This window comes from Cibotium barometz, chromosome 14 (assembly GCF_041138505.1).
Source record: "Cibotium barometz isolate CiBa-2024 chromosome 14, ASM4113850v1, whole genome shotgun sequence".
NCBI classification, from domain to species: domain Eukaryota; kingdom Viridiplantae; phylum Streptophyta; class Polypodiopsida; order Cyatheales; family Cibotiaceae; genus Cibotium; species Cibotium barometz.
The window spans coordinates 5,467,333-5,479,276 of NC_141059.1; the positions used below are offsets into that span (position 1 = coordinate 5,467,333).

General features: G+C 41.9%; 1 protein-coding gene across 1 annotated transcript; it reads right to left on the reverse strand.

Annotated features, from left to right (window-relative positions):
* Window positions 1-5,345: 5,345 nt before the first annotated feature.
* LOC147631597 (coatomer subunit delta-1-like) lies at window positions 5,346-9,766 on the reverse strand. Its single transcript, XM_086808114.1, has 11 exons — window positions 9,483-9,766; window positions 9,348-9,387; window positions 8,226-8,449; window positions 7,876-8,118; window positions 7,609-7,777; window positions 7,213-7,511; window positions 6,930-7,113; window positions 6,582-6,735; window positions 6,439-6,501; window positions 6,185-6,281; window positions 5,346-6,029 (listed from the first exon to the last, which is right to left on the reverse strand). Exons 1-11 carry the CDS (start codon window positions 9,483-9,485, stop codon window positions 5,940-5,942), a joined length of 1,566 nt encoding a protein of 521 aa, XP_086664240.1. The 5' UTR covers window positions 9,486-9,766; the 3' UTR covers window positions 5,346-5,939.
* Between the last annotated feature and the right edge of the window lie 2,178 nt (window positions 9,767-11,944).

An 11,944-nucleotide genomic window follows, 5' to 3' on the forward strand; every position in this document is an offset into this window, starting at 1 on the left:
TACCTAATCCTCTTCCTTACCGCGTTACCCGGCACTAACGGGGCAAGGAAGATTCAAGACATTCTCCTCTTGGCCTCTCCTCCAAATGCCAAGGTACCGTTACTTCATTCTAGATTCTAGGAATAAAATCGTGAGTTACAAGCTCAAATGAATGAGTAGAGTTGACTTACAATTGATTTATAGCATGACTCATGCTCATTCATATCATAATACATGGTTCATAGTGCTTCCTTCATCACATCCACTCATGGCAATGTCAATACATTTCCACATACATCAACAACATCCAAGTGTCACGGAGCGGTGATCTCGGGTCGTGTTCTGGGCGCGAGTTCCTGCTCGGGACTAGAAAATCCAGTACAAAAGTGAAAACAGAGAGCACTTGCTGAATCCTGCACCTCAAGACCTATAGCTCGTCTCGAAGAGGACGACGAGCCGGTCGTTTTGAGTACTAGAACTCCAAAAACGAAGTTCGTATGAGAGAGTTATGACCAAAAACGTGCAATCGGCAATGGAAAACGGTGTCACCAAAAAGTGGGCTTCCAACCCAAAACATTTTATTCAATCCCCCAAATGTGCCAAAAGCTATGCTCACTTATGCCAATATGCAAGGCATAGCATTGAATGGCTATGTGTAGCATTCAAGCATTCATAATGCATAAAGAGCAGCATGAATGGCCATGATTAAAGTCCAATTTCTGAAAATTAGGGTTTTATGTGTAATAAAACCCTAATTCACTCCATAGCTTGAAAGAATGCTTCAAAATTGTAAGGAAGTGATGGAGCAACTCACCAATGTCACCCGGGAAGCCTTAATGCTTGAATTTGTTGAAGGAGATGAAGATTAGGGTCACTTTGGTGAAAAACGTGGGCAGCTTTGGTAGTGATTTTCAGCCACATTGGGAGCCCCATTGCTCATGGAAAATAGGTGAAATACTTCATAAAACATTGCTAGATACATGAGAGACTCAATGCCCTTTGCTCATGTTGAGATTCCATGGCTAGGGTTTGCAAGAAAGCTCCCAAACAAAAAAACGTTTTTGATTAACAACTGCTAATCAAGATTAGAAATTTTCTCCAATTTGGTCCACTCATTCAAAAAAAATAGGTCCATGTGCTCAGATTTGAACCACAAACTCTACCTTAGTCATATCCCCTTCCCCCATGAATCAAATGAAGCAGAAATTTCACGAAATGAGAAGAAGAAAAGAAAAATTACTAATCATGCTCTGATACCAATGAAAGAAAGTAACTGGGGTGGGTTAGTCCCTCACCAAGGGAGTGGCTCATGAAAGAGTCACCACTTAGCATCTCACGGGAGAAGCTCACCATTGATTCTTGGAATAGATAACATTATCATGAATGAGCCATAATCCCATTTACATTGGTATTTATACTCCACCCAAGAGTTCACACCTACTTACTAGTTGTCCATGGCCTTGGGCCCATAATGCTTTCTTACACGAGGCTCACAATGGGTATTTATACTCCACCCAAGAGTTCACACCTACTTACTAGTTGTCCATGGCCTTGGGCCCATAATGCTTTCTTACACGGGGCTCACAATGGGGTTGCGACATACGACAAATATTGGTCCTAAATATCGGTATAGGTGTCTCACAGTGCACCTCAGGGCATGGTGAATGTGAGAGGTATGCGTTGGCCTTGAGATTTGAGGCGATGGGGGGTCATTGAAGGAGACGCCCCAGCTGCGGGTGTTCAAGGAAGGGGGCGGGGGGGGGCGGGCGGGGTGGAGATAAGAAAAAGGGGGTGGAGTAGACTGGATGGTTTCGGGGCTCCTTCGAGGGAGGGCGGTCCTGTGGAAGGGTCCTGCATGATCTTTTGGGGCACATGCTTTTGCCTGCATGATCTTCTAGCGCCGGAAGATCCTGCATGATCTTCCGGGGCCCATGCTTCTCCTTAAGTTTCTTCGTGAGCCGCCTCCTCATTGCGTGAGTCATCCTCATCATCTTCTCCCCCGCCACCGCCATCCTTTTTGAAATGCAACCTCGCTACCTTGCGTTGACTTCGGCTATAAATAAGGATGAGGATGCCTTGACATGGATTTGGTTGTAGATCATGAAGTAGAGGATGAGGATGCCTTGACATGGATATTCGGTGCAGAGAAAGGCATTCAGGTGGTTGTATGTGCTCCTTACCAACATCTATCCCTTGGTTATAAGCCATTGGAGTGCTTCCTGTAGGATGTGCTCCTTTGCCAGATAGTCCTTCAGGCCCCTCAGCTTCCTGAGTGCCAAATATTCATCCTCATCAAATAATGTGCACCTGTTGTGAGGAAATGGCACCAGCTTTCCAAGTTTCGGATGATGGGGTGTGCGGAGAGGTTAAAGATGTCTATCAGAATAAGGAGTTCCAACTCCCCCTCGAAGTAGAGCATGGCGATGGTCGCTAGTATAGAGCCGGGCACCTTGTTCAGGATTCTGAAAACGTTAACTGTTGGCAACAAGGGCTGATCAAAGAACGCATTGAGCCGAGTGGGGGCCATCTTTCGGAGCTCCATCAATGCTATCAGGCTGTAGGGAAGATGGGTAAGGTCAGGCCGGAGCCTAGTTGTTAACAGCCTGCATTAGGACGTTCAGCTTCTGCGTGAGATACTGCTCATTGGGTTTCTTGCTGGGCCCTACTTGATCCTTCTCTTTCTAAGCTACCCCTCTGGTGCTGCCTGCACCCTGACGATCTCGTCATCTTTTTCCTTGACGGCCTCTAGACATGGGTGAGCTTGATCTTCACCTCTCTTGGTTCGGCCGCTTGACTGTCCCAACCTTTGAAAAAGAGGTGATGTACCATGCACACCTCGGAAAATATGTCCCCCATGGTGGCAGGTGACACCAGACCTCTGGGCCTGAGCCGCTCCATATGTGGCATGATAGCATCTCTTGAGTGGCAAGTGTGTAGGAGTTGGAACTGGTGGGGTGGTGGAGAGAGAGGGTATAAGAAAAGGAGAGAGAGAGAGTGCCCGGGAGATAGAGAGAGATCATGGAAATAGTTTAGCTAACTGCTAAGGAATAACACAAAAAATGACTAGGAAAAAAGGGCCTTCTAAAGCAAGAATGGCATGGAGGGCACATGCATTTCTTGCTTTATCAGCAACTAGAGGAGTATCATTCCTCACATTCGGTCATGATGCGGGACTGCTAAACATGCTTGGGATGTACTTGCATCATTGTACCATCAAGTACGTAATGCAGCACGTGTTTCTTATCTATGCAAGCAATTAGAGTCAGAGCATATGAATGAGGGAGACTCCATGGATAATTTTCTTACAAAAAATCAAGGATTTTAAGGATCAGTTGGCCAATGTTGAAGTATATGCTGACACTTCATTGGTGCCTACGATCTTGAATGCGTTACTAGACTCGTATTATCAAAGTTTTGCTTCTACTATCAGACTCATCATGAAAGGAAATCCAAATGCCTTAAAGTTTGACGAGTTGGTTTCTGTGCTCGTGTAAGAAGAGCGATCAAGGAAAAATAGATCTGTTATGCGTACAGGAGATTAGGCTTTTGCTGTCAACAAAACAGTCAAAGGAAATCAGAGTCATCAAATAATCCTGCAGACAAGAAAAGCGACAAGACAAAGACAAAGGGCAAATAAAACTAGATTAATGAGTGCAAGAAGCGGCTGGAAAAGAAGAAAAAGAAAGACTCGGGTATGGTTATCGGTGATGCATTAGCATCTAATCCAAAAAACAAAGAATCTGCAAACTATGCACATGATGATTGAGATTTCATTGTTCAATACAGTTTTGACCCTTCGTATAAGGATGTAAATGGCTCTTATAGATATACATGTTTGGTATTTTGACAGTGGTGATAGTAAGCACATTACTTCTCATCGCAGTTTATTCTCATCACCTAAATTTGCTCCACAAGGAAACACTAGACTACGAATAACACACTATTGGAGGAGAAATGATACTCGGCTATTTTTGAAATGGTGCCCGATAAGTAGGAAGAGCACATGATTTGACTAGGAATAAAACGCTATTCAAGCATCCGTCTCAAGATTTGAAGATGACATGCTCAAATGTGTTTCCAATTTGGAGAACATTCATTGCCAAAATTGTGCTGTGAATTTGGGATCCCAACCACCACCAACAATCTCCTTACATAGCAATCCATAGATATTATACAATTGCTCCACGAAGAGAGCCAACTCATGACTCTTAATCGACGACTTCATAGGAATATATCCAATCATCTTTATCAATCAATCAACTACAAACTAATCGAGATTAAGACCTTCAAGTTTGGTTAACCATTGCCTAGAGATTAGAAATTTTAAGTGGGAATTATTAGCCTTTACTAGATGTGCTATATTTGGTTTCTAATTTATAGAAGGCCTATATGAGTGACTTTATGAGCCGTTTTATAAAAGAGCTCCTCAAACCTAGACTTGAGACCTTGAAACTACTTCATGCCTACGTTCAATGGGTGTGTACCAGTGCTGTGAAACACCAAGGACTTTACACATGGAGCCACATCTCACTGTCCCCATGTGCTCAAGGGTGAGCTTGAACGGCTTTGTGGTTAGGCAATGAGCTAGATGCCATTGAATTGGATGCTAGTGTATATATGTGTTTTCCTTATGTTTATGGTTAATTGCAAGTATGTTAGCCTGAGGGCTTTATACTCTCCGTCTTTACTCATGAGGACCTTCACTTCTCCACAAGAGAGAGTTGCTTAATTGTGAACGGCTAAGGATGCAAACTAGCTATGACCCTTATACTCCTCCCTTCTCTTCTACCATGTGCAAGGCACAATTGCTTCCATTTTCGTGAACATGCACACTAATAACAAAGAGATGTAGAAGAGAGACTCTTTATCTAACCTACTCCTATACATTACCAAAACATGATGTAAATACAATGATTGTTTAAATTTGAAGTAGATATGGACACTTAATGTTGTATGTATGTTAACTTCTACAGTACTCCATGTGTTGCAAATTGATGAATTGAGAATTGTTGTCTGATTCCTAAATAGTGAATTATGACCCTTAACCTCCCTTTATGTAGGGATTTGATGGTAGGTTGTATGTAGGTTGGCCAGCACTTTCCATGTGCAAAAATATCATTAAAAATGCCATTAAATGTGTCGACATTGTGCCCAATATATGTCCCAACCATTGGTGCATGTCCTAGCCATTCCTGGGTACCACCAAAACTGCTCCAATCTGCCCATATGCAGCCTCTATACTTACCCTTCATGCAGTTGGTTACACAATACAGGGACCCTTGAACATCCCATGCTATATCAACAAGAGATTTCCCTACCAACAAACTTAACTTATGCCCATGTTCTGAGGGCCAGAACAGACAAGCTTCAAGGAAACTGCCTTAAATAACCTTACAAACTTCTATTGCATTGCCATCATACACTATACAGGCCTAGAGAAGCTGCAGTGAAGAATAAAACAGCCCAATGAAGACCCTCCTTGCATTGCTAATCATGTTGAGAAAAATTGCAACTTTTTTAACGAAGGTTGTCGTAAAGGAAGCTCTTACACCAAAGAACTTAAGACTCTTGTCACTTAACACACCGCCCCATGAGCAGAACCTAAGACTTGTCACTTAACACACTGCCCTATGAGCATGGATAAATTTCAGTTCACTAACCTCATAACCTTTCAAACTATGAAGCTTCTCAATACCACTCATCTTGCCACTGCTCGTGTCCACTCTCGTGCAACAACCTGCAGAGCTAGGAATCGTCCAATTTCCTGGCCAGTCTCAAATTCATTTGAGACAGCTACTTAATGGCTTTGCATGGACACTTAAAAACCCTTGACTTCGAATTGACAACGCACAGCCCTGCCCATGAACCTCGGAAGATGACATGCCCTCTTTGACCATGTGGCCTCTTCAATTAATTGGCTTGCAAATTTGCAAGGGCTTCATGATTGAAAAGGAAATCTCTTACACTACTTGATAGCTATCCACCACCAATTGAGTTCTTCCAGTATACTTCAAATTGCCCCCTCTATTTGAAGGAAGGACACCAATAACCTGTTGACCAACCAAGCCACTTAGCAACTTGCAAAACCAGTACTGTAAGTAAAATGCATTGATGGACCACCCACAGTAGCCTTATTGTTAAGGTAGAACCGGAAGAAAAACTCCACCAAAAGCTTGAATTAGCACCCTTCAATGTCTCAGCTTACCTTGATATCACAAAAGATCTTTGATGCGGAAAACTTCACATCTATAGGGAAAAACGATGAGGGATCAGCAGCTGGTACCACAAACTCCATCGATCCACTACAGAACAAAAGCAGAGGGACAATCATACTGTGCAAGTGGGAAGCAACTGGTATTGGTCTGACAATCTCAAAATCAGCTTAATGAAGCCACCAATCATTATCTGGTTCCAAAGAGAGAGAGATGTATATTGTAGCTCCTCTTTGCTAAAACCCACCTTCTATTCATATTGTCTATAAGATCTATTGACCATTCCAGCATAGATTTCCTCAAATCGTACCTGCATTAAACCATACACATGTAGATTTCATCATAGCTGATGTGAATGTTGCCAAACACAGCCAGTGCTGAACTGCTTACCTCCAGTCCCCATCAATCTGGTTCACAACTGGTGGTTCCCGAAGTGCAGGTAATGGTATACTGATCACAACATTCTGAAGCTCGAAGGATTTTGATGCTTCATACTCAATATTCACATATGACTCCCTTCCGGAAATTGAAGGCCAACAATTGACTGAAATAGAAGTGAGAAAACATAAAGTCAACTAACCCTAAGGCAGGAACTTGAAAGTCATGACAAAGGAGAAAAGGGGAGGGGGAGGGGGGAGCAGTACTCTAAAGGAAATAACTCCATGACCGCAAAATCCACGAAGTACCCAAATTCTTATGAGTGAGTTGACAGTAACTCAAATTCACAGTTTAACTTACTACTAAGGGGCACCAAGGATTCCTGCTTGCTCTGTAATCGCCATCTCAGAATGCCTGCAGGAGTGCCTGTTTGAAAAGACTTCGTAAAATCCTTAAGGCCTAGAATGTTCTCTCTCGAGTACAGTTCTTTGTCAATAAGAGGATGTGTCTTGAACTGAAAATTCTTGTTAGCACCAGTCTCAACCTGGTGTGTAAACAGCATTTTTTAGCTTCTTGCTCCAAAACTATTACAAACATGATGGACACATAGTAGTAGATACTCATGAAACTGGGATGAAACTACCTGAATGCGTATTTGAGTATCCTCCTTATTTTGAATTGCTAGTGACAGAGTTCCCTTCACTTCAAGATTATCAAGACCACCATCTTTCTTTAAAGAGACAACTAGATTCTCCTCGAGGGAAATGGTAATAGGATCGCTAGGTGCTACAGCAGACTTCACATGCCCAGCAATGGGTTGAGCATCCTCCACGATCACCTCACCCTCAGCTTTTAAAGACTCCAAGAACTGGTTGGTCTTTTGACCCTTGCCTAGCTGCATCCCAAGGCCTTTGGATGGAGTCAGCAGCACAGAACCCCTAGCTGAAAAGCCCAAACATTCTTCAAATTATCATTCATATCCAGATGCCAAACCACACACCAATCCTCTGGCAAAAAATTGCAGTGTAAAGCTTGCAACCTTTTGGTTTGTATGCATCAGAATCAAAAGAAGATCCAAAACCCAAGTTGCTTCCGAAACTCCCTCCTCCAGATGAATTCAAATCACTAAAACCGTTAGAATCATGTCTTGTTGGCCCTGTCGTGGGCATGGGAACGAAATTACTCTTCTCAGTTTTGAACCTCTCAATCTGCACAGATTTCAAAAGGCTAGCTTTTAACTTTCTAGCTTGAAAAAAACACACAATATTTATCAAACTCAGATCTTCCTTGGCCTCATGTTGACAACCTTGTTTTTGTCAATCTCATTGGCTTTCCGCTTCATGATGTCTTTCGTTTCGTTGATTTTACTTTGCACGATCATATTGTGCAGTCTTTCCTCGTGACTCTCCATCTCAATATACTGCTTCACATCTGAAACAGTAACATTCTCCTTGTGGCCCAATGAAATGGCTTCATCAAATGCAAATATCAGCTCAAAAGCCACCTTGCATATCCCTTCATCATCCAAACCAGGGCAGTATTCAGGGACCTGCAGCTGGTTAAGGATACAAAGCATTGCTTATAAAATGGTTTGTGACATACAAAAACATCAAATCTCTAAGAGCTACAAATACTTGTGCCATAAATGAAGGATACAATCTTTGATAACAGCCTCAAGGTTTCCAAATCCTCAAGGATGTTGCTCTGCTTGTTGGTGACCAGAAGTAGGTATAGCTGCTCCATGGGTTGATAGACATAGCGAACGTTCTCTGTTTCAACATAAGTGTGCTGTTTACCACTTCCAACCAGCTTGGGGAAAGCAGCGAGCAAACCCTCAATGCGTATTCTTGTCATATCCACAAACTGGCGAGATACTAAGGCTGTAAAATCACACGCATGACATGTGAGCGTAAACTTGAACATGGTATATGGCTCCCTTAATGAGCAGGGATGATGGCATGGCTTTCATCCATCTACATTGACACCACAGGCCTTCATCTTTAAGCCTAAACCTAGCATTGGCATATCTTTTAATCCATGCACGTTGACACCACCGGCTTTCATCTTTATGCATAAGCCTAGCATTGACATGGCTTTTCAATCCATGTACATTGATGCCATGGGCTTCCATTGCTTCATATGTAAGCATATTGCATAGCATTGACATAGACGTCATTTGTAGACCTAGGTAGTAAACCTAATAATTTCAGGATTTTAACATACATGACAAACTCCTGCATTGCGTGAGCATAGCTCCTAACTAGCTTGAACAATAAATGTGAACCGGGAGCATAATTGGTATGGCTTTTTGTTCATGTGGCATAAACCCTACAATTAACATCTCAAGGAAGAAAGATCCCAGCATGAATATGGCTTGATGTGTGTCTGATTGTGACATGGCTTCCATCCGTGTTAGCATGGTCCCTGAGATTAACATGGTTTACATCCACGAAAATAAACCAGCATAGTTGGTGGCAGGGCTTTCATCCCTGAGCCTAAACTCTGCTGCAAAGACTTTCTTTTGCAGCAACGAGCCCTAAAAGAAGAAAGCCATGTACTCTAGCAACTAGACGGGTTTCACTGAGATGCGTACATTAACTAAGGCAGACGATCGCAATGCTTAAACGCGTGATTTTCCAGTGCTGATGACAGAACCACAATAGAGCCCGCGATTTGATTCCGGAATCCCGCAGATCTAAGGGGAAATTTTGCGTGGAGAAATTTAAAAGCAGGAAAAACCTTCTGCTGTATACTGAAATCGCAGTAGAGCAAGCGTACCTTTGCCCGACTTTGTGATGATGGAGGCAGCCAAGACAACCTGCCGCGATCAAAAAGGCCGCAAAATCAGTTCAAGAAAACTGCAACGGTGACAGACAAGTGCGAAACTAATCTACGATGAGTAAAGACATGCACCATTGTGGCGATGGAGAACGCGAATCGAGTAAAGCAGAGGGCACAAAGGGCAAATTGACGCTGGCACGGGTAAAAGAGTTAATAGATGGGTACAGCGACAAGACGCGGAGGCGAGATTGAGGATTTTTGGCTATGGCGTATCCGAGGAGCAGCAGAAGCAGCAGAACAAGAAGAAAAAGAGACCGCGTCTTGGATCTGCGCAACCACCAAAAACGATGGTGTACTCTTTAGCCTGTGCAGTGTGGTAGCACTAACAAAAGGTATGCAAACATATAATACGTATACGGTGTATACGTATATGCCATTTATATATAATATATCATGTATATATATATAATTATACATATATATATGTATATATTGTGCGTGTGTGTGTGAAAGAGTGGATGACCGGAACATAAGCATGTCGTGCACATAGACTAGAGCATATGGCTCCATACTGGTGGCCAAATGAGAGAAATCTAGGAAGTAAGTATCTCTTGATGTTAGAGTACCTATGTAATAAAGGTGGAGAGAGCAATGTGTGGATGGTGTGTTCTAAGAAAAATGTGAGTAGATGGTTGACATAAGCTAAGCATTCCAGAGGAGCATATTGCTCTCTCTATCACACCAAGAGGACCAAGCATATGCCCTTTCTTCTATTGGATCACCAATAGAAGATGATGGCCTTGCTTCTATTGGATTCACCAATAGATAATGATATGGTGTCCGTGACCTTGAATGGTCTTGCTTCTATTGAATTCACCAATAGATGATGATATGGTGTCCGTAACCTTGAATGGTCAACCAATTTTAAACCTCCATTGGAATTCAAGAGAACTTTCTTAATTTTCAGAAACTGATTTCTCTCCTCATCTGTGAGGAAATTAATGTTGGGAGAGGTTCATCCTCTAGAAATGCACATGAACATGCCTCTTTTACTCAGATACAGGTAGAGGTAGAGGTAGGTCATCATCTTGAGGACGAGGTGGTGGTCGGTTTGGAATTGCAACAACAACAAGAAAATTAATCTCATACAGGTGAAAGAGGCCACTCTAGAGGTAGAGGGAGCCAGGGAACCAAGGTGGTTGGGCAAAAAAATTAGAGTGCAAATAGCATGGAGTATTATTACTGTAGCAAACTAGGGCATATCACAAAGGACTTCAATAAAAAGGAGAATAATATCAAAAATGATAAGCTGCAAAAGCAAGGCAACTATGTATCATCAAGTAAACAGGGTGATGACAAAAGTGAGCAGTTGTTTGTGATGCGACACATGCTTAGTTCCATGACAGGAGATATTGGTTATGTGCTCTTCCAACCACATGACCAATCATTGGTGAGTGGTTTAGAGATATACAGAATGTGGAAAAACCAAGTTGTGTAGAACTAGGTGAGGATACTGTGAGGCCCATTACACATGTTGGTAAAGCACCATTATCTATGCAGGATGGCAAAATGAAGTACTTAGCACATGTAGGATGGCAAAATGAAGTACTTAGTAGATGTACTTTATATTCCAAATATTACGAAGAACCTAATTTCTATTGGATAAATGGTTGAGCATGGTCTACAAGTGAGGAGGATGTTTTGTGGAAGACTTTCAAAAATCATTGTCGCTTGGTTACAAAGGGTTTTAAAATGGCAGTTAGCATGCCTAAGGTTAAAGCAACCATGTTTACGCATGGGACAAGTGTCATCATCGTAAATATTGATATATAGCACAAGCACATTAGTCATGTGAATATACAACGGTTAAAGTCTATGTAAGTCTAAAACATTTAGATGTATGGGGACCGACAAAAACTACAACAGTTATTACAGGTTGTGGGTATTATATTACATCCATTAATGATCACACTAGGAAAGTGTGGATTTATTTCATGAAAGAGAAAAGTGAGGTGTCTGCTCACTTTCTGAGATTTAAAGCCTTGGTCGAGAGGGAAAAAGGTATGCAAATAAAATGCCTGAGATCAGATGGGTGAGGGAGAATATTTTTCCAATGAGTTCAATGATTTCTTAAGAAACCAAGAAATCAAAAGGTAATTCACATGTAGGTACACTCCGCAACAAAATGGTGTTGCAAAAAGGAAAAATAGGCACATTGCAAAAGTTGCTTGTGCCTTGATGTCTAAAAAGAATATGTTAGATTAATTTTGGGTGGAAGTAACAACTATTGTTTACATTATGAATAGGGCTCCTACTACTGTAAACTAGTCATGGCATGATGCTTGAACAGAAAATTACAAGCACAAAACCATATGTGTCTCACTTGAAAGTATTTGGATGTATGAAGTGAGAATAAAGTTGGATCCAAAGGTAGAGAAGTGTATCTTCATTGGTTATGATTTGGAGCAGAAAAGTTATAGATGTTTTAACCCTACCACTCATGAGATGCAAGTAAGCAGAGATGTTGTCTTTAATGAGACGAGTAGCTAGTATGCACTAGTGAAGGCAACGAAAGATGCAGATGTAAGAAGTAA

Excerpts from the sequence above, each read along its gene's own strand:
- LOC147631597 (XM_086808114.1), bottom strand. Across the intron at positions 8,450-9,347 it reads CATCACAAAGTCGGGCAAAG|CCTTAGTATCTCGCCAGTTT; the intron begins GTACGCTTGCTC and ends GTGATTTTACAG. Across the intron at positions 6,502-6,581 it reads CAGATTGATGGGGACTGGAG|GTACGATTTGAGGAAATCTA; the intron begins GTAAGCAGTTCA and ends GGTTTAATGCAG.